The sequence below is a fragment of the Jaculus jaculus genome, chromosome 11 (assembly GCF_020740685.1).
Source record: "Jaculus jaculus isolate mJacJac1 chromosome 11, mJacJac1.mat.Y.cur, whole genome shotgun sequence".
Taxonomy (NCBI): domain Eukaryota; kingdom Metazoa; phylum Chordata; class Mammalia; order Rodentia; family Dipodidae; genus Jaculus; species Jaculus jaculus.
In genome coordinates this window covers 19,680,830-19,702,861 of record NC_059112.1, presented here as the reverse complement: position 1 = coordinate 19,702,861, position 22,032 = coordinate 19,680,830, and the positions used below count along the sequence as shown (strand labels likewise).

The following is a 22,032-nucleotide window of genomic DNA, read 5'->3' as shown; positions in this document are numbered from 1 at the left end:
GGAGCTCTGGCTGCTTACTGCTGGCCCCCTGCAGTTTTCTTATCCATTCATACTTGTTTGGTTATGGTGCTGGCTGTGGGGTTGTCTCTCTCTCCCTGCTTGGAATTGTGAATGGAGCCATCTTCTTCAGCCGTCCATGGAACTTCCTGAAATCACTCCTTTTCCTCCTTTAAACTGTGTCTTTTTGGAAGTTCACCTCAGCAACTAACACATGGAGCTGACTCCAACAAGCACCAAGGGCCCATTCTTAAATCAGCCAATGATTCATTTAGGTTTTCGCATTTCTTTTTCTATCAAATACAGTATTACACTGGAATAACAAGAGATATTTTAGTTCTCACTGCCAACATCTGGCCCAGAAGAATTGTTGACCTGAATTCAGTCAGAATCATCTCCAAAATTTACGAACACATTCAATCTACTAGGAAGACACAACTCACGATCTTTACATACTTACTCACCATATTTATGGGGTCAACTGGTCCGATGCTATTTACATAAACATCAGTTTCTATCACTGTGGGTCTCACTAAAAAATATCAGAACAGAAAATGGTTAATGATGTCATCAGGGACTATTAAAAATCTTAGTTTTACTCACTCATAATATTTTATGATTTCAATCACAGTAGACTTCACTATGAGATACAAGGAAACACATGGTTATAAAAACACCTTTCTTTTGCATTTGCAAATCTATTTTATATCTAAAAGGTTTTTCCATGTATACGTGAGTGTATAATATGTGTGTCCGTTTGTGTGATTATGTGTGCGTTTATGCAATGTGGAGGTTAGAGAACTTTTGCGTGTCAATTCTTGCTTACTACTCTATTTGAGAAAATTTCTCTAATTTGCTGTTACATTTGCCAACCTAGCCATTCCTCAGCCTTCTAGCAAATTATTTTGTCTGCACTTCACATTTCACTACAGATGTACGTGTATTAAAGAAGCCTAGCAGTACTTTGGCATTTTACACAAGGCCTGGGATCCAAACTGAGTTACATGGTCTTGTATGACAAGTGCATTATTTTCTGAGCTTTCTCCCAAGCCCCTAAAAACAAATTATCTAAAACTTTCAGGTGTTCTATATCAAGATATTATGAGTATATCTATCATTTATATAAAGATTTTAAATTCAATAAAATATTTGTTGATTTGTTCTGAATTAGTTTTAGAACTTTAAGATTAAAATGCAGTTTTAGAGCTTAAAGTAGACATAATTATGCTTAAAGCTTACTTGTAGTAGGCTGCTGTTTAACAACATTCTTGTCAGAGAGGAGGGAAAAGCTTGATTTCTAACTTCTGCTGATTTCCAAGTGGTTACTACTCCCACAATGGTTGGTTTAATGGTACAGTGGGAAATCACTGAATTCCAAGTTGTCACAATATGTAAGCCTCTATCACGAGCAAGTTCCAGCACACAATTCTATTAAGGGATAGAATGTGTGTTAATAAGCTACCTCCAGGTCTGACTCACTTGAGGACCTTGATAACTATTTATGCATCCTTCCTTCCTTCATTTGTTTGTGACAATATTCCTTTAGCCTGCTGATAGTTTCTGTTAATGTGAAGCATAGTTTTACTTGATTCTCACAGGGTAATTGTGTAGATCCCTATGCAATGTTTATTGTGTTTTGTATTTAGCCATTATTGTTTCCCCAGCTGGTTTTCAAGAAGTACATCCAATACTTTTATTTCATATGCAAATAGTATAAAAATGGTCTTGTTCTTGTTTATCAAGCAATATTCTTTTAATTACCCACATTGGGGCCATATTTGATTATGATTTAAGTCCTTATTTCTTTTCAGGTTTACCTTTGATGATATTTTTGCATTTGTGTAAATACATTAAACAGAGAAATGCCAATATATACAAACACATTCCTCTCTGTTCAATATGAAAAATATTTATTTTACCCTACTCTTGATTATCATTGTATATATTTACAAAGGGTTCCTCTTTTAATGCAGTGAGTTCTGGTTGAGGCGTAGATATAAAGCGTTTGTGAAGTAGACAAGTGTATGCAAACACTTAGAGGAAAGTCTACAAAAGCTGCATGCTCTCTTATCATTTGAAGATCCTAATGTGGATCTTTGACTTGTCTACAAATTGTCATAAGCATCAGTCGTAACTTGTCAGGAAACTAGAAGGAGGGATGGAGAGGAGAAGCATGGAAGAACTAGAGGAAGGAACAGGAGGGCAGTGGAGAAACAGAACCAAGGAAGTAGAATGGTCTAGTGGGACAGGGGTAAGGGAGGGACACAAAGGAGGAATACACAAAGCTAGTAATTAGTACTAAAGAACCCTACTTCTTCATTAGTTAATGAAACGATGAGAGAGAGAGAGAGAAACAGAGAGAGAGAGGGAGAAAGAGAGAGAGAGAGAATGAGAATAAATCTTGGCTACAAGTACCCTGGAAAAAGCTTTACCTTAGGTTACCATAGGTAGTTGCTGATAAATCTCTATTGCCAGAATTGGGCACCCCTTCCCCCTCAACCTCCCAAGTGAACTGTGGGTCAGACAGATCCTTGAGGCAATCTAAACAATGCAGGCCATTGTCCCATTGCCACAGCACTTGGTTACCTACCAGAACTACATGGTAAAGACCAGGGTGCTGAAGACACCACAGGCTGGGTAAGCAGGACATTGTGAACCCGTGCCAGCACTGAGAGGGAAGCCACCCTCCTGCTGGCTACCCACCACAGCGCTGGAAAGCCCTCCGTGAGGTGCTTGGGGAAAAATGTTACCAACTGTGTGAATAAACAGTGGAGCTTGCAAGCTACAAAACCAACCAGCCAGGCAAGACGTGCCTGCTGGTGCAGCAGTGGTGTGTAAGTTATGGGAGCAATCAAATGCTCTCTGATTATACATGACGCCCAATCGGTTTGAGGGAATTCATTCTCAGTGCTGAAAACCAAGCCAGAATCTTGTAGTTTGTAAGGTCGTAGAACCTACAAGGGAGCTTCCACTGTTCTTTGCCTAAGTAGATAGGTTTTGCCCACCAAAATGTCTTATAAGTGTATGTTTATTTCCTTTTCCCTATTCTGCTCTCACACTTGGTTGGAGAACCTGCTTTTTCCATGTGGCAGGAAATACAAGGGAGACATAACACCCATCAAGATGACAAGAAAAAAAAAAAAAGTCAAATGTCTAGCAGGGTCAAATCATCTCTCTCTCGTACAGGAAGGGGAGACTTAAATATGATTGCTGCTTTCATTATGAGCCAAGGAACCTTATCCAGAGAGATGGCAATAGATATTGAGGAGAATCCAAATTTATCAGAAGAGAAGGTGAGAAGGTATGGATAGCTCAACACTAAAGGAGGCTTCTGTCACACCCTCCAGGGTTCATGGAACATCGTGGAAGAGGGAGAAAAGTAAATGTAAGTCATAGGGTGGGGAGATTTACTTGGAGACATTGTTCCCCCATAGGAACCAACTAATGTATTCATGACCCAACAATTACCATTATGGATACCCCACTGTGAAGGCCCTCAGAAGAATGAGGATGAGGGGAGGGGACATAATAGAATAACTCAATGGGAATATGATCAATCTGAAATATGCTTACTTATGTTTATATACCAAAGTTGCCTTTTTTCTTATTGTTTGTTTTTGGTTTTGTTTTTGTTTTGCTTTTCGAGGTAATGTCTCACTCTAGTCTAGGCTGACCTGGAATTCACATTGTAGTCTCAGGGTGACACCTTCAACTCATGGCGATCATCCTACCTCTGCCTCCCAAGTGCTGGGATTAAAGATGTGTGCCACCACACCCAGCTAAATAGCCATTTTTAAAAGTTAACTTTTAATATAAACAAACAAACAAACAAAAAAAACCTCTGTCATGTCTTGTACACACTATTATAAAGAAAATGAGATGAGCAGAAAAATAATTTCATAAATTGAACAGTAGTGTGATTTGCGTTTCTCTGCAATTGGAGCAAGGTTTTAGCTCTGTTTAGTCAGTTCACCATCCTAAACCTTATTTGCGTCCACGCCCCTTTCAGCATTTACAGCTCATATTCCAAGATTCTCTTCCCTCCTCCACACATCGCCCAATCCCCTCAGCACCCCACCCTAGTTACCCTGTGTCGTCAAACACAGCCTTTCAGCTACCAAACTTTGATGGAAATCTTTGGATGTTTTGCAAAACAGTATCCCAGAGGTTTAAGATGACATTTTTTAAATCCTTTGTAATTTAAAAAAAATTCAATTTGGAAAACTTTCAATCTTCACATGGATTTTTTTTTGTTTCTGTTTTCTCTTGGGGGGGTCAGGTTGTATTTTTTTTTTCTCAGACAAAAATGTTGTTGCATGTTATAAATATTGCTTTAAACAGATTAAAAAAACTGAGTTTTCAAGTTGACATACTTCTAGAAAATGTAATGCAATTTAATTGCTGGCCTCGAATAAATATCTATAAAATCAGGTCACATGGTTTAGAGAAGATTTTCAATTTATATAAGGGTGATGACTTTTGAGATAAGTTGTTTTAATTGTTTGCCATTTATTTCTGACTAGCTATAAACTGCAGGCAATAAATATGTAATTAAGCTAATTATGGCTTGGTTTATGGAATGATTTTTATGAAAGCCAATTAACAACAATATAACCGGTTCCTTAGTTCCATTCGTAAGTATATTTATTATCAGTAGCAAGCAATTATAACTGATATAAGCAACATATCATTATAAGCAAAACATCATCGATGTTTTCAGTTACACTGACGAACAAACACTGGGTTTCTGCTTTTCATTGCACAACACATGAAACTAAACACTGTCCATGGGGAGGAATGAATGACTTCTATGGGAATTTTCTTTCCATGACTTGCTTGTCACATTTAAAAAGAAAGTTGTACATATGACTGAGCGTAGTGGTTTGATTCAGGTGCCCCCATAAACTTAGGTATTCTGAATGCTAGTTTCCAAGTTGATGGAAGTTTTGGAATTAACACCTCACAGAGGCAGCATATTGTTGGGGGCAGACTTATGGGCACTGTAGTCAGTTTCCCCTTGCCAGTGCTTGGCACACTCTCCTGTCCCTGTTGTCCACAAGGTGATGTCCACCCTTGGTTCATGCAGCGTTTCCCCCTGCCATCATTGAGCTTCCCCTCGAGTCTGTAATCCAAGATAAACCTTCCTCCCCCCACTCCCCGCAACCCCACAAGCTGCTCTTGGTCAGGTGTTTCCTGCCAACAATGCGAACCTGGATGCAACAGTGATTTACCCTAACATTTCATGGCAAACTATAAGATGAATCTTAGAAAGTAGAATTAGAAAACATTAACTCTTCCATTTGGCCATGAGCTGCATGGGATTGTAGCTCTGGGACATTTCCTGACTGAGGTGAGGCCGATGTACCTGCAATGCGACAGATCTGAAGACTAAGGAAGGAAAAGGTTGAATATTGCTATACTGAGGATTCCTTTTTGCTATTGAAAGAGCATGTAAAATAGCAATTTATTTTATAAGAAAAATATATGGGTTGTAAATGCATAACGTTTTTATATTAACTACACTTTTGTAAAACTACCTATAAGTGAAAAGTACAATGGAAACGATACTACTATGAAAAAAGAGGTTCTAGTTAGGAATAGAAACCTAGAACGTTCACTATCATATTTTTTCAATGCTGACAAAAATATTTAGCTATAAAATAATAAGTACATATGTAGAGGGCTGGAGAGATGGCTCAGCAGTTAAGGTGATTGGCTGCAAAGCCTTAAGGACCTGGGTTTCATTCCCCACTTCCCACAGAAAGCACAAGGCGGTGTGGGCGTCTTGAGGTTTTTTTTTTTTTTCAGTGTCTAAAAGCCCTAACATGCCATTCATTCTCTCTCTCACTCCTTTCCTCTCTCTGTGCCTCTCTCTCAAATTAATTAATTAGATAAATAAAAATAAATAAAGACGTATTTTCAAAGTATGAATATTTTTTTGTATGTCATCTTGTAACTTTGCACTGCTGATATTTAATATAATCATGTAACATGCAGACCCTAAAACAAAAATATAAACATTAAATATTTGAAATTAATTTGGAAACTACAGATAGTGCTTTTATGCTTAAAATATATATAATTAAGAGAGAAGCTATAGTGCTCTGGAGCCACTCCTTACTCATAACTCATTGCTACTTTGATAAACATACTATGAATAATGCCCATGGGCAAAATCAAAATCACTAAAAAATAAAGCTTCTTAAAAATTGTAAAAACAGTTTGTCTCAGCATCATGTTGGGTTTTTGTTTGTTTGCTTGCTTGCTTGCTTGCTTTTTTTTGTTGTTTTTGGTTTTTTGAGGTAAAGTCTCACTCTAGTCCACGTTAACCTGGAATTCACTATGGAGTCTCAGGGTGGCCTTGAACTCATGGTGATCCTCCTACCTCTGCCTCCCGAGTTCTGGGATTAAATGAAGGCAAGCACCACCACGCCCGGCTATGTTGTTTTTTGTTTTAATCCAAAATTGTACAATTGTAGTATTTTCATGATGTTTAGAAAGGGAACGTGTTACAAGTCAAAATTTGAAAATCACATGTAATTTGGAATTGCTATTCCACTCTCATTACATGATTTCTTAAAAATAATCTCAGCCGGGTGTGGTGGCACATGCCTTTAATCCCAGCACTCAGGAGGCAGAGGTAGGAGGATCATCATGAGTTCAAGGACACCCTGAGACTAAATAGTAAATTACAGGAGAGCCTGAGCTAGAGTAAAACCCTATCTCAAAAAACTAAAATTAAAAAAAATATAAAATAATCTCAGATCATGTTTAATTAATCATCACAATAAAGATCAAAAGAACCTTTCTTCACAGTAGTCTAACAATAAATGTGAAAACTATGTACTACCAGAAAATTATTATTTTTTTTTATATACAGAAGGCATGTAGACATGGAATTGGTTTATTTTTGCAAGGTGTCTTTCCGAGTTGAGTTTCTAAATACATTCCTTTAAGTGCACCAATAAACTGTGAATAAGCTCCTAGTGGGAGTGAATGCACGCACACACACACACACACACACACACACACACACACGAGAGAGAGAGAGAGAGAGAGAGAGAGAGAGAGAGAGAGAGAGAGAGGGTGTGAGAAAGGGGGGTGTTCAGGGCAACTTGAGCATTCCCTGCACAGGAACAAGACACAGTTTTAAAAATTGAAAAAAGAGCAGTGAGATAAATCAATTGGATTTCCACATCAATTTCTAGGGAGCTCAAGCAAAAATAAAGAAAGGAAACTCTTGACTTTGGAAATCATGTTTTGTTTTGTTTTTTGTTGTTGTTGTTTTTGTTTGTTTTAAGCACAAAATATGAACTAGGATAACTTTAAAATATTTTCATCACAACTGTTGTAATCATGCTTTCTTGGACACTTTATTCCTTTCCTTCTATATTATCTTCAGCAGAATATGTATTTATTGCCCACATTCACTAAAATCAACTCATTTTAGTTAAAACTATAATCCTAGAGAATGGATTTTATAGCTTTATTTTTCTTTTGTCACAGATTAGTCATTAAAATAGGTAAACTACATAATGAGTATTATATTAATATATATATGTAGTATTATAATTTATAAACATGTATATCTTTCTTTGTGTCTACCAATTTTATATCATAAAACAATCATGAATTACTGCTTGCAAATGGTGCATGCGTTATTACATAAAAAGGAAATAACCACCCAGCCCCAGCATTCTTACACCATTTCTTCCCTGTTTCCATAATCCTTGCCCAAATATAGACTTACTTTCAAGAAATTTTACCCGATCTTTGAAGCTTTTCTAAAAAATTCTTCAAGAAATCAAATGTCTGTAAATTATTCTTCTAGGATATTGACTATTCCATTCAACTGACACGTTTTAAAGATTTATCAGTTAATAAATATCTTTTCTTGTCCTGTCTCAGTCTGGTGTAATTATCAAGATTATACTGATTTAGTGACATGAAATGGGAATCTCTATGCTCTGAGACAGTTTTGGTAGCGTATGGGTGGGTTCACTAGACCGCCAGCCACTTTAACTTCAGATGCATAAGTCACTGTGCTCATCTGACCTGTATAGGTATGAAGAAATCACACCTGGAAAGTGCCTTCACTGCTAAGCCATATCTGCAGCTCTTTATATGACTTCTTTCTTATATATTTGGCAGAATTTACCATGGGGAAATAAAAAGGTAATGATTATTTCTGAACTGTTTCCTTAGCCTGTAAACCTGTTATCTGGATAAATGGAAATGAGGCCTGGTGTTCAATAACACTAACATGTCAGTGTTTTTTCTCTAGTTCTGAATGTCATATAATGCTTACATGAGGTTAGAAAAATAAAAGTATAAAATCTGACCATAGCAGAGTTAAGTGGAAATCAATAGTTATAAACATAATTAAAAGCCTAAATATTTACAAATAATTTTAATGTTTCAAAATGAAAATAAACTTACAAGGCAGCAATGCTGACATAATAATAACTCAAAGGATTATTGACTTACTAAAACAAATGTGATGTTTACTAAAGAGACAATTTAATTTAAGGCTTCATGTGTCACAATAGGAATTTCAATCCTGCTTCACAGTTTACATGGACTTGAGTTGGAGAGAAAACTGGAATAAGAGTTAACAAGATAGCTGGGATTTCCATGTAAGAAAGGAAAGGACATGGAATTTAATTTGACATTCTTCATAAAATTTCTCAAGCATCTGATAATTCGTAAACTGAACTCCATAAGGTATGATGACAGCAAACATAATATAAACATGCTACGTGTTTAATAAAACACAGAACAATTTCACCTATATCTGGGCCACAAAGGGGAAAAGATTGCTAATGTAAACAAACCTTAAGTATAGAAAAACTCATATTTTTTCTTTCTTTTTTGAATGTCATATGTGTGGTGTAGGTTGATGTGATGTATATGTGTCCATGCATTCAGGCACATATATGCATATATATATGCACAGTATGACAAGGACATCTATAACTGACTCTATCTATCTATCTATCTATCTATCTATCTATCTATCTATCTATCTATCATCTATTCCAACACTCCCCTAGCCACTATCTCCATTCAGTATGTGTGCTTTGATACTATGTTAAAAAAGAACATTAATGAACTGAGAATATGGTAACATATCTTCCAGTCTTAAAAGAATTAGGTAAAGAATGCAATACAGATCAATCGTGGAAAATCCCTACAAAACTCTAAACAGGAGAAAACTGTAAAAAAAATGATAACTTCAAAAAGTATTTGAGGATAAAGGCAAATTACTTTGACTCAGAAATTCATACCCTAAACAAATGGAATGAATTCCCTCATTCCTGGTGGGAAAAATAATGATGCAGAAATGAAATGCAGAACTGTTTGTAATGAAAGGAAAAGAAGAAATTCCAAAAATGTACTAAGAATGTAGTAATATGTAGGAAATTTTGTTTTTTTCTAGACTGTAATAACCATGATAAAGAGAGGTGAGAGGCAGGCAACAATCTGTAAAATCCATGGCAGGCACAGTTTGACAAAGTCATCTATAACTGGAACTTATTAAGACACCAACACAATGGAATAGAATTAACTTTCAACAGTATAGCAAAATAAATAAATAAGCCGTTGTTTCTAAAGTTAAAAGAAGAGCTAATTATGAAGAAGTTATCAGTTTGGGGAGGGAAAATAAAGGTTACCCAAACTGAACAACTCTGAAACTTAAACTAGTAAAATTGTTCTGCTGAAAGATTAAAAAAAAACCAAAACTCTCATTTCCTTCTAGAAGTAAAACTACAAGAGCTAAAGAATTGGGCTGACATTACATGTCTCAAAAATCACACACAGAGTACTGGTGAAATAGGCTATTAAAAAGAAAATTAAATGAAAAAATAACATGGAACACAGGTTTTTTATCTAGCCAATCTGTCCTTCAAAGATCAAATCGATAGAAAATAGTTTTCCACACATAAGCCTAACAACAAAAACAATCCCACTGATGAAATGCTTTATAAGATATTAATATAAATGTTATAGTTTTCATAACAACTTAAGTTTTTACTACTAATGTAGTGTTGATGTATAAATAAAAGAGAGAGTTAATAAAACAGGTATAAACAGAATACATAAAGTATAATGCATGATCAATGAATCTCAAGGAATAGAGAAAGGATGATTTTTCAGTAAATTATCCTGAGTCAACAATCTAGCCATTTGGGAAAAAAAAAATTAAACAGCAAATTTACATCAAATACAGCATTGAACTCAAAATTTATGAAGCAATTATATATACAATACCTCAAAATTTCTATCATTACTTAACCTTGTATGAGTGTGGAATGCATGTGGTATGTATGCGTGCATTTATGTATGTGTAGACACATATGTGTGGAGTCATGTTCATGTTTGTGTCAATCTGCAAGCCAAAGGTTCCATCGAAGAATCTTATTTATTGAATTGCTCTCATCTTCATTTATTGTGGCAGGGTTTATCACTTGACCCCAGTGCATGCCAATTCAGATAGTCTGCCTAGCTAGCTTATCTCAAAGATGTCTTGTCCCTGACTCTGATGGGCTGGGAGTACAGGCCAGCCACATGTACAGCTGTATTTAAATGGCCATTGGGTGCCCAAACTTTGGTCCTTAAAATTGTGAGGCAAGCACTTTATTCACTAAGCTCTCTCTTCGGACCCTAATAAAGATTACTTTTGTAAGTCTCAATATCCAAAGATAATAACATTTTGATATTTCTGACTAAATAATAATAAAATGCAAACAACAATTCACCATAAAAAGCTAAATGACAAATGATAAATGCATAGAAAATATTTGCAATACTGATCACAGAATAATAGTTTATATGCCCGTGACAATGCCCTAGGGTTGCGGGGGAAACTCCTCCACTATTGTGCTACCTCACAACATCAGTGTGTTCAGACCTGGGCGCTAGAAATGACACATCAAGATGTCAACATGCTGTGCTCCTAAGGTGCTTGGGAAAAGGCTATGCCTGCTCCACTGTAGCTTCTAATGAATGTACTGCTCTTCATTTCTCTGTGGCCCAACTTCACAGCATCTTGTCTTGCACATGTCTGTGTAAATCTGTCTCAATTCTTTTCTGTTTTTATTTTTATGTATTTGAGAGCAAGAGAGAGAGAGAGAGAGGACGTGCCAGGGCCTCCAGCCACTGCAAACAAACTCCAGAGGCATGCGCCCCCTTGTGCATCTGGCTAACGTGGGTCCTGGGGAATTGAGCTTCGAACAGGGGTCCTTAGGCTTCACAGGCAGGTGCTTAACCGCTAAGCCATCTCTCCAGCCCTCAATTCCTTTCTGTATGTCACTCCTATAAGGGTACTAATCACTGGATTCAGGACCCACTGGATGATTCTACATGGCGTGCTTATCTTATGATATTTAATTCTATTTTATGTGCAAAGAACATCTTTCCTATGTAGTACTATGCACAAGTTCTACAGATTATGACAGTGTATACTGTTTTGGAGAAAACTGTTTAGGCCAATCCATGTGTAATAGATAGATTCATTGATAGATAGATATAATAAATCAATAGATAAACAGAAATTCTCAAAAGCTGATATTAACTTGATTATCAAATGCATAACAATGACCTTAAACTAGAAATAAAGCAAAACCTCTAAGAAAGACTACTTCATTATTAGAAGTATGTCTGCTAAAAGATAAGATAATAAATTGTGCTATTGTAGAAATATGAGGAAACTCTCCCTCTCATATTCACTTGGTAGAAATTAAAAATACAATAACCCTCATGTAGTAGGATTCTCAACAAATAGTATACAAAATGAATATACACATATATTTGGAACAAAAAAAATCCAGCATCTGGGGATTTATAATTACATATTAACCAACATAAACATATGTATACACACAAATATCCATTGCTTGTTGCTATATAAAACAATTAGAACTATCCATTAGTAGAATAATGTTTGAATAAATAAACTATCATATCATTACATAACTGATTATAGTAAATGTTAAAAATGAGGACTATGTGAAAAGACAAAAATAAAAATATCTCCAAAAGTATAAATTTCTTGTAAGGTAATGTGCACATAATTCTTACACTTGAATCTTCTCATCTATGTATACAAATGAACAAAGGAATAAGTAGAAATCAACGATTTTAGTTAACTTCTGGTAAGCATAGCAAGGTAGAAAGTAATTTAGGAAAGAGATATGTCCCATGAATTATACATTTACTTAGATATTTAATTATAAAATCATGATACTAGTATATATATCTACCTACCTATCTATCTGCCTGTCTGTCTATCTATCGATCGATATATCTGTCTATCTAGACTACAATAAAGGATGAACTCAAAATTGAAATTACCTGAAGTATATGAAATAAACTATTCAAAGAATGAATAATAACTTTGGAAGGAAGCGGGCGAATGATTAATAGATGACTTGTAAGAAGAATGTTCTCATTGTATGCTACAAAATGAAAGACAAAAGAATTGTACAGGGATCTTTTGTTCACTAATTAATTTGTTTTCACAAATACATTATTAGTATATATGTATCAATGGTAGAGTGATGGAGAAAATGCAGGCCAAAAGTATTCCAAAAATATAAGAATATCAAAATGAAAATTGGGCTGGAGAGATGGCTTAGCAGTTAAGGCACTTGCCTGTGAAGCCTAAGGACTCAGGTTTATTTTCCCGGTACCCATGTAAGCCAGATGCACAAAGTGGTACATATGGCTGGAGTTTGTTTAAAGTGCTTAGAGGCCCTGGGGTGTGCCCATTCTCCCTCCCTCTCTCTCTCTCTCTCTCTCTCTCTCTCTCTCTCTCTCTCTCTCTCCTCCCTCTCACTTTCTACTTCTCTCTCTCTCAAATAAATAACTGAAAGAAAATGAATATATAGTGACATTACTTAAGGTTACTATGTTAGAATCAAGTGGAATTTTAAAAGAATAAAATTTTTGTTCACAATTTATAATGATTGAAAATTATTTATATAATATATAGGAAATAGGATGACATGGGAAAATGTGGCCTATGTTTATATTAATGTATGTAAAGAAAGTAGTTAAAGTTTCAGATTGATGTAAACAAGAATACTGTTAAAATAAGAAAAGGGCTAACAGAGCTCCAAAAATATCTTCCACATTAAATATCATACCTACCTAGTAGTGAAATATGAATTTCTATCCCTGAAATCAGGAGAAAGTCAAATTATGCAATATTCAGCTCAATTCCTATCCCACAAAATATGCAGTTTTAAAAGTGAAATTTAAAAGTAAATTTTCTCACTCTCCATTGGAGACTCTGGTTTTCTTTTTACAGAAGGCAGTGAAAAACGGGGATAACAAAAATATATCAACAAGACAAGGAAAGAGAGCTGAATCCCCATTATGAGGTGAGCTACCCCTCCACTGAATTAGGGCTCAGGGGAAACCACAGAGGTACTGGCAGGTGAACTTGAGTGCTGCTTCTATGGAGAGCCTTAACACCTATGCCAGGGCGATGCCAACATGCCTCCACACAGAGGGTACTCAAATCATACCAAAGCAGACATCCAGAAGCTGCTGAGGGCACAACACTAACATAGACCAGACTTAAAACCGCTCACCAACGCGCAGAGGATAGAAAGACTGTAAGAGCCACAGGGCCGGAGGGGATGTGTGGAGGCATTGCTTAATGACTGCTGCTCTTAAAATGCATAAACCCCGTGGTAATACCAGCACTCCCACTGAGGAGGGCCCTCAATGGAGCGGGAGCAGGGAGGGGAGAAATGTTATCAACACATGATGTCTCCATACAAAGTTTCCACTTAAAAATATATATATATTGCTTATGAAATAATCACTGTTTTCTATAGTCCAAAAAATCCAGCTATATCTAACAATAAGTAACCAAAATAATTAATTTTAAGTATATACGCAGAAATATATTGCATTGATAAACATATTCAACATATACAAAGATTAAAACACCTTTACTCATATTTTTCTAAATTAAAAAAAGGACAATACTATTTTTTGATGGTACTGGGTTTTGAATCTAGAATACATATTTAGCAAGTCCTCAAAAGGGGAAAAGTTTGGGCATGGTGGCACACACTTTTAATCCCAGCCCTTGGGAGGCAGAGTTTAGGAGGATAACCATGAGTTCAAGGGCACCCTGAGACTACATAGTGAATTCCAGGTCAGCCTGAGCTAGGGTGAGACCCTACCTACCTTGAAAACCCATTAAAAAAGAAAACAGCCAGTGAGATATATCTTCAGCTCAAAATAGCCATATTTTTAAAATTCCAATTATTCTTATATAATTCACATGTTATTATAGTAGCACTACTTGTGACACTGCATGGAAAATTCTTTAATATATATAATCAATATGTAACTATATATCTATTGACTATAGATTTAATGCAATTCACATTTAAATTTTGTCCATTTTATGCTGGGTATGATGGTGCATGCCTTTAACCCCAGCACTTGGGAGGCAGAGGTAGGAGGATCACTGTGAATTCAAGGCTACCCTGAGTTCAAGGTCAGCCTAGAGTGACACCCTACTTCAAAAAGCCAAAAAAAAAAAAAAAAAATGCCCATGTATGTTTGTTAATCTTTGAGTTGCAGTGAGAAATTTACCAGATTGTTGTGTATAAAATTTACACATAAATACAAGGACTTAGAATAATAATCTGAACACAGTGATTACCTCCACTAACTTTATCGTCATGGCATAATTCTGTTCTAACTAAATGTGTGTTGTTGGCAAAAAAAGAAAAACCTGCAAGAACTACTACTAATTTTCAAATATTATCTCTTGGGCTGGAGAGATGGCTTAGCAGTTAAGCACTTGCCTGTGAAGCCTAAGGGAACTAGGTTCTAATATTGCCTCTTTATGATAGCCCATTTTATAGTAACAGTTTATAAATAATCTTGCCATACACGTTTTATGTGCATTGTATGCAACTTCTAATTGTGAACTTCCTAAGGCAGTGGCCATTAAAACTAATAATCTTCAATCTCAACAGTCTTTGACATGTACCAGATATTTAAAAAAAATGAGATCCATGACAAAAATAGCATCAAAGAACCATCAACATCCCAGAATAACCCAAACTCACCTCCTATATCTGGACGAAGTTTGTTGTCATAGCCTTGAAGCAATGAGTTCAGAATTTGTGTTATATCGCCTTCATGAATTTTTGGTGCCAAAACCCACGTCTTGTTCACTGTTAAATCCTCATCATCCTCATCATCTGCCTTATCAACGCTAAATAATTCAAAGGAAGGATGGGAAATAGAAAGTTTCATCAAATCATACATGTAAAGTTTAGTTTAAGATTATTAGAATTTATAAGGCATTATAAATGAGGACAAAATTCTTAAATGTTACTTTCAAGATAACTAGTAACATTATGTTATGAACTGATCTGACGTAATGATACTTTCAAAAAATTAGAATCCGGCACACAAAATATAAAGTGCAATAAAAAATAAAATAAATCCTAACTACTCCAGAAAGTGCCAAGAGAGCATCTAGAGCTAAAAATGTGAGAAGCTCTCCCTACATTGGTGCCGTGCGCAGTCTGCAGAGCATGGTGACCAGTAATTACCACCCCCAACAGGAAGCTTGAAATGGTAAAAAATCTAAAGAAAATTTAGAACAGCCTACTAAAGTATACAGCATATCTACATTCAAAGGACCTCACTTGTGAAAGGCATGAAAGAGGACACACACACACACAGAGAGGGAGACAGACAGAGAGAGAGAAAGAGAGAGAGAGAGAGAGAATGGGCCGGCCAGGGCTTCCAGCCTCTGCAAACGAACTCCAGACGCGTGAGCCCCCTTGTGCATCTGGCTAACGTGGGACCTGGGGAACCGAGCCTTGAACCGGGGTCCTTAGGCTTCACAGGCAAGCGCTTAACTACTAAGCCATCTCTCCAGCCCAAGACCCATGTTTTAAAGTCACATTCTCCAGTCTGTGGAACCACTGGGAGGTTGTGGAAGTTTTAAGAAGTGGGACCATATAGTACTAAGTTAGGTGAGGTCATTAAATACAAGAGTGTATATGAATACAAAGTTAAGTTCACATTTAATGATATGTTTCCCCTTAAATATAAAATAGCTTAAAACATATGATGAGAAAAGATAACATGGTTATGTAATATTCTTCATGAATAGGACCAGAGAGATTTTTATGCACCAACGCATTATGCAATTTTCATGTATGCATTTGATAATTCAATTCATGTGTATATTTGATAATATAATTGCATAGGGAGGAGTTAATATGACAGAAGTGAAAACGAAAAAAAATGAACTGCCTCTTCATATATCACGAAGAATAATCTGAATTGAATTTCTAATCATAAAAAATAAATAATTAAAAAAGAGCCTTTTATAGTGAGAAGCAGAACATTATATCTGTCAAGAAAATTATCATGGCAGTCCTGAAAATTGGATGCTCCGTTCTCATTCTCTCAGTCTGCATATTCAGCTGCCAGCACCCTGGTTCAATTCTGAACAGGTCTGAGCTCCCCCCCAACATTTTCCTGCTACATGCAAGGAGGAGCACTCTACAGAACAGCTTGTCTTGGAGGGCGCTCTGTGTCCCACACTCGGCTGTCTTGGACTGGCCATGCACTCTGTAACTATGACCTGAATCATGGTTTTCCCTCTCTACTTTCTTAGGTGGCAATATCTGCTTTAAAAGGAAGATTCTCCCATCTCCTGTATTCATCCTCTCCCATGTACCTTTCCCATATGTTTCTCTCAAAAAATGACATATACATCCAATCTAATCTTGGCACATTACTCTCACAGGCTTCTGCTTCAACAGTCACTTCTATCAAAGTAACATATATCGTATCTTTTTTTTTTTTTCCTGTCTTTCTAAATTGTTTTAAAGTAATGTATAAATTTCTCTGGAAGCATAAGAAGTTAGTGTATGTGAAAATTAGTTTGATGACAGAGCTACTCAGTTTTACATAGAAAATGTAAAAGTTTGAACTGACAACTGCATGATAATTTAAGGTAACTCATGCTATGCCATGCAATCATGATAGGAGCCAGCTTAATCACTATAAGGAAACACGTTAGCCAACTATTATGAACCAGGTTTCTTGCACAAGAGGAACATTTGGTCTTAGATCCTTGGTCCCAGAATAAGTTTAAATAGTTCACTCCCCCTTCTAGTATGGCCTAGTTAGTGTGATAAATTATATAGCGACTCTGCATATAGTTCACATAAAAGTGACTTCAAGTGTTCTGATTCCAACACACGAGGGAGCCTCTCCCATTTATCTACTAAGCAAGTGAGATGAAACTCAGAGCACTTAATGAGCTGCATGAGGAGTTTCTCTAAACCTCAAAATGAATTAATGTCCATAGGCTTGTTTGCCAGGTTGTGTAAAAGGTATTAATTACAAGTAAAATGCACTGATAATGGCCATATATTTCATAGAGGCATTTCGTACATGTTTTATTAAAAATGGAAAGATCAATTGCTGCTTCTGGTACTGAATACATACGGGAGAAATTCACTGGGTAATAAACCTGACAGTCATTTCATGACTATCACACTTCGATACTTTGGGACTGGTTAGCTGCTTAGCATATCACCATAAAGAAAAATTCCACCATTATTAAGCCTTATTTCTTATTATGTCTATTGTTATTCTTTGCTATTACCATAGCTTTGCCTCCCAGAAATTGAGATGTATAATAAACATTAATTACTATTAGTTTGCCAATTTAAAACTAAGATAATAGGTAAATATGCTTGATCAGGGAGCCTAAATTCTTACCATTTTACATTTACAAAAAAACTAAATAAATACATGCAGAAATGGCTTTTATTTTAATATGTTTGTATAAAATTAATTAGCTGGGTCAAAATGGTAATCCTGTAATGTCAATATTAATAAATATAACAACTGTATATTCTGGTATCACCATTAGTGTTAGCTTTCTTCACTGAGAAAAGCATAAGTGGTTAAGTTAGAATGAGTATAGGTACATGAGAGCTAGGAATAAGTATAGTAGTACATGAGGCTGAAGAAAAGTCTCAGCTGGTACAATGTTTGCCAAACATGAAGGTCTGCACTCATATCCCCAGCACTTGTGAGAACCCCAACACAGTTTTGATTCAGTGTAACCTTAGCACTAGGGAGACAGCTATGGATACCTAAAGTTAACTCATTAGCTAATATAATTGGACAAGTGATCTTCACGTTCTATGACAATCAATGTTGCCACAAAAACATATACACCAAAGCACAAATAAAATCTCAAAATTGATGTATGACATATTTTATACAATGTCCAATAACTAAATTAAGTATTTCTCATCTTGGTTTTAATGATGATGTACAAGAAATTTTAACCAAAAGTCCTACATGCTTCAAATTTAAAGCTCACACATTAAACATGCATAGAAAAAAATTGAAATATAACCCTGTTTTGAACTCGTGACCCATCTATTTATGTAAAAAAAAAATCAAGAGATTATAATTTTTGAAATGTAAATGATTTTATTAAGGTCTCATAAATTCTAGCAAAAAAAATCACATGATTAAAATATCATGTTGGAAATAATAATTAAGTAATTCATTTGTATCTATGACCATACATACTAGTTACCAAGAGGAATGTGTTCCAAAACATTGCTGAACAAATGTGGTAGAGAGATGTTATAAAATATCTTAGAAATTCTAAAAGAATGTCAAAAACAACTCCATCCAGCTATGGGCTCTTAACTAACCTGCAAGGTAAAATGTGTTCCCTGGGACAACCGTGGGCTAAAAGTTATGGGAGTGACCAGTTGCTCTCCAATTTGATTTGAGTACATCTCTACTTCACAGAAAAAAATTAAAAAAAAAATCATGCCTGGTACTACAAATCTGGCCCAAAGCCTGTGACTAGAGATGTAGATCCTCAGGGGATCCAACACTATGGGTGTGTTCATCAGATAGCAAGCATGTAAAATTGCCTGCTAAATATCTGTCCACATAGGTTTCTCACAGCCTCAAACACAGGAGTTTCTTGATGCAAAGCTGACAAAGTTACCAAGCATAAGCAACTAGTGTCTGCTCACCCCTAAACCTGTCGCAGTTAAACCACACCCTCTGAGGCACTTTGAGTGAAAGTCCCCCACGGAGGAGCTTTAGGAATGCTTCTTGGATTTCCAGAAGCCTGATTGGAGGAGGTGTCACTGTTTGCGGATCCTAGGGTCCAGTTCTAAGGTATGGGGGTGGATCTGGAATTTCCTGCCAAAGATGCTGGACCTTTGCATGGAGTTCCTGCAGTGAGCTTGTTTGTGCTAGGAGTGGTTGTTTGCTCTCTGCAGGGACCTGTGCAAAGTGGGAGGGGGCAGCTTCTTCTCCTACAGTGGAACATTCTCTTCATCTGTACAAGTGGTGGCTCAGGCTTTATGCCTTTAATCCCAGCACTCTGGAGGCAGAGGTAGGAGGATCACTGTGAGTTCGAGGCCATCCTATGACTACATAGTGAATTCCAGCTCAGCCTGAGCTAGAGTGAGACCCTACCTTGATAAACAAACAAACAAACAACAACAACAAAAAACCTTACTCCCATAACTGTGTCTGATCTAGAGGTAGATCCCAGAAAAGTGAGCTGACTGTTACAACCTCCAACATTCAAGGCACCTTACAAACCAGGGGACAGAACGAGCGTGAAAGGATGGGGGTGAGAAGAGAGGGTTGTAAAATGTGGTGTTTGGGATACAGCATGGATCTAAAACTCATGGACTCACAGCAAATATGATTCCCCACCCAAGGTGGAGCCTATCCATGTGTAATCATTGGTGGGAAAGGATTTCATGACACCCAGTATGTCACCAAACAGCTAGTGGTAAATGATGATTTCTGGGGCAGAAGGTGGCCTATCCTTCTGTAGACACTGGTCAGCTTCCCACTCTCCAGGAAATACCCTCCCATCCATGATCAGGCAAACAATCCAGGTCTACTCAGTGAGTCAAACATATTAATAAAAGATTTGGGACTGGCGTGGTGTGGTGGCACATGTCTTTATTCCCAGCACTTGGGAGGCAGAGGTAGGAGGATCACCATGAGTTCAAGGCCACCCTGAGAGTACATAGTGAATCCCAGGTCAGCCTGGGATACAGTGAAAGCCTACCTAGAAAAACCAGAAGAGAAAAAAAAAAAAAGATTTGGGCTGGAGAGATGACACAGCAGTTATGGTGCTTGTCTGCAAAGCCAAAGGACTCAGGTTCAATTTTCTAGGACCCATGTAAGCCAGATGCAAAAGGTGGTACACTCATCTGGAGTTTGTTTGCAGCAGGTCAAGGTACTGGCATACTCATTCTCTTTATTTATCTACTTTATCTATCTATCTATCTATCTATCTATCTATCTATCTATCTATCTATCATGTATCTATCTACCTACCTCTATATCTCTCAAATAAATTGGGGATTAAATAGTAAGAATCTTAAAGGAAAGAGGGACAAGGGAGATGATAGTGGGTAATTGTGGATGGATCAAAATGCACTGTATACTTATATGAAAGTGTAAAATTATTTTTAAAAAATAATGAATTCTAAAACAATAGATAACAATGCAACAATCTATGAACCCAATACTCATATCATAAGAAAAAAAAAATCATCCATCTTCCTGTCCCGTTCCAATGATAATTATCAAAAATTATGACACTTTGTTAGGAAATGATGGGATATTAAATGATTATATTTCATCACACACACATTACATCACCAAATGACACAAATATACATATGCCTGTAGCAAATTATCAATATGCATAAACACATAATTGTGCTGATCTACTCAGTGTGAAATAGTACCAGAAATGTATTCAGCCACACTCCCTTGATGGCTCACAGAGTGGAAAACTGATTGTACTCTCTGAGGAAGCTGGCATAGAGCTAAGTCAACAGCAGCAATCCATTTATACTGGCCGTCTGACCGTCTGTGAACAAAACTCCCGTTTCAACTTTAATTCTACTTTCAAAACTGGCAATATTTTATTTGACGTGCTCTAATGGGCGCTTATAGTGTACTGAACACTGTTCCGGAGGTTGAGATGCGAAGATGAATACAGCTGACCCCAGAGGGGATCATAGATCCAAGACTGCAGGAAGCCTGGCTTCTCTATGAGTATTAACCGTGCAGTGACAACTGCGGAGTTCAAGCAAGTCATCCAATACCTCTGAGCTACATTTCTCATCTTTCTTTTAGAGATTAGATATTTTCAAATCCTTAGGTGATGAAAATGCATTAATTTATTGCATTTGTAGGAAGGAAACTTGGGTCTTCATTTTCAAAATGGTAGAGTCTGCAAACTTTCTCAAAAAAAAAAAAAAAAAAAAAACTAGAAAAGTGACTGAAGATTTCCCAAATGCCATCTTTGATATGTGAGGGATCTTCTCAAATCCACAGTATCAAAAAGGGCTGCCTATTACTTAGAGATCTGGAAGGACAAGCCCTTCTGAAGTTAGGGGCAAATATTGAAACAGATGTGTTGTCAGGAGATTTGAATCCTTTATGAAACTAGCTTGCTGAAAGCAAAAAAAAAAAAAAAAAAAAAAAGAAAGGCAATCGACTGACTTCAAAAGAAGAGCAAAGAATTGCAGTCTATCCCCACAGCTGCTTTCATTGGACTCAGAAGCTCTGAACTTTGAACACACATCTACCTGCCTATGAAGATTCCCTGCACACTTAGGTGAAGTTGAAGTAGAGTGATGAAAATGGAGGAATTTTTTTAAAGACAACTTGAGGGAAATTTTCCAAGTTTAAAAAAAATCAATTTTATTCTCTATAAACATGGCTGTCCTACAAATATATTAATGTCAATGTAACATATGGATGAGATCTTATATGTATTTGATAATATCACAGACTTTCTCCAGACACATGCTCATTTAATTTTATATAAATTCTTACAAGTTAAATTTGTAAATTATCATTAACTATTAATGATATTAATGACCCTTAAGCAAGTCTGCTATCACCTCTACACCTCAAACTCAAACAAAGTTTGAAGACTACTTGACA

General features: G+C 36.4%; 1 protein-coding gene across 1 annotated transcript in view; it reads right to left on the bottom strand.

Moving 5' to 3' along the window:
• The window catches only part of Gabrg1 (gamma-aminobutyric acid type A receptor subunit gamma1), a 67,414-nt gene that overhangs the window by 30,035 nt on the left and 15,347 nt on the right, over window positions 1–22,032 (bottom strand). The window contains exons 2-3 of the mRNA XM_045161713.1: window positions 15,099–15,247; window positions 462–529 (exon numbers count right to left, since the gene is read on the bottom strand). Coding sequence (XP_045017648.1) covers window positions 462–529; window positions 15,099–15,247 — 217 coding nt within the window. The remainder of the gene's footprint in view (window positions 1–461; window positions 530–15,098; window positions 15,248–22,032) is intronic.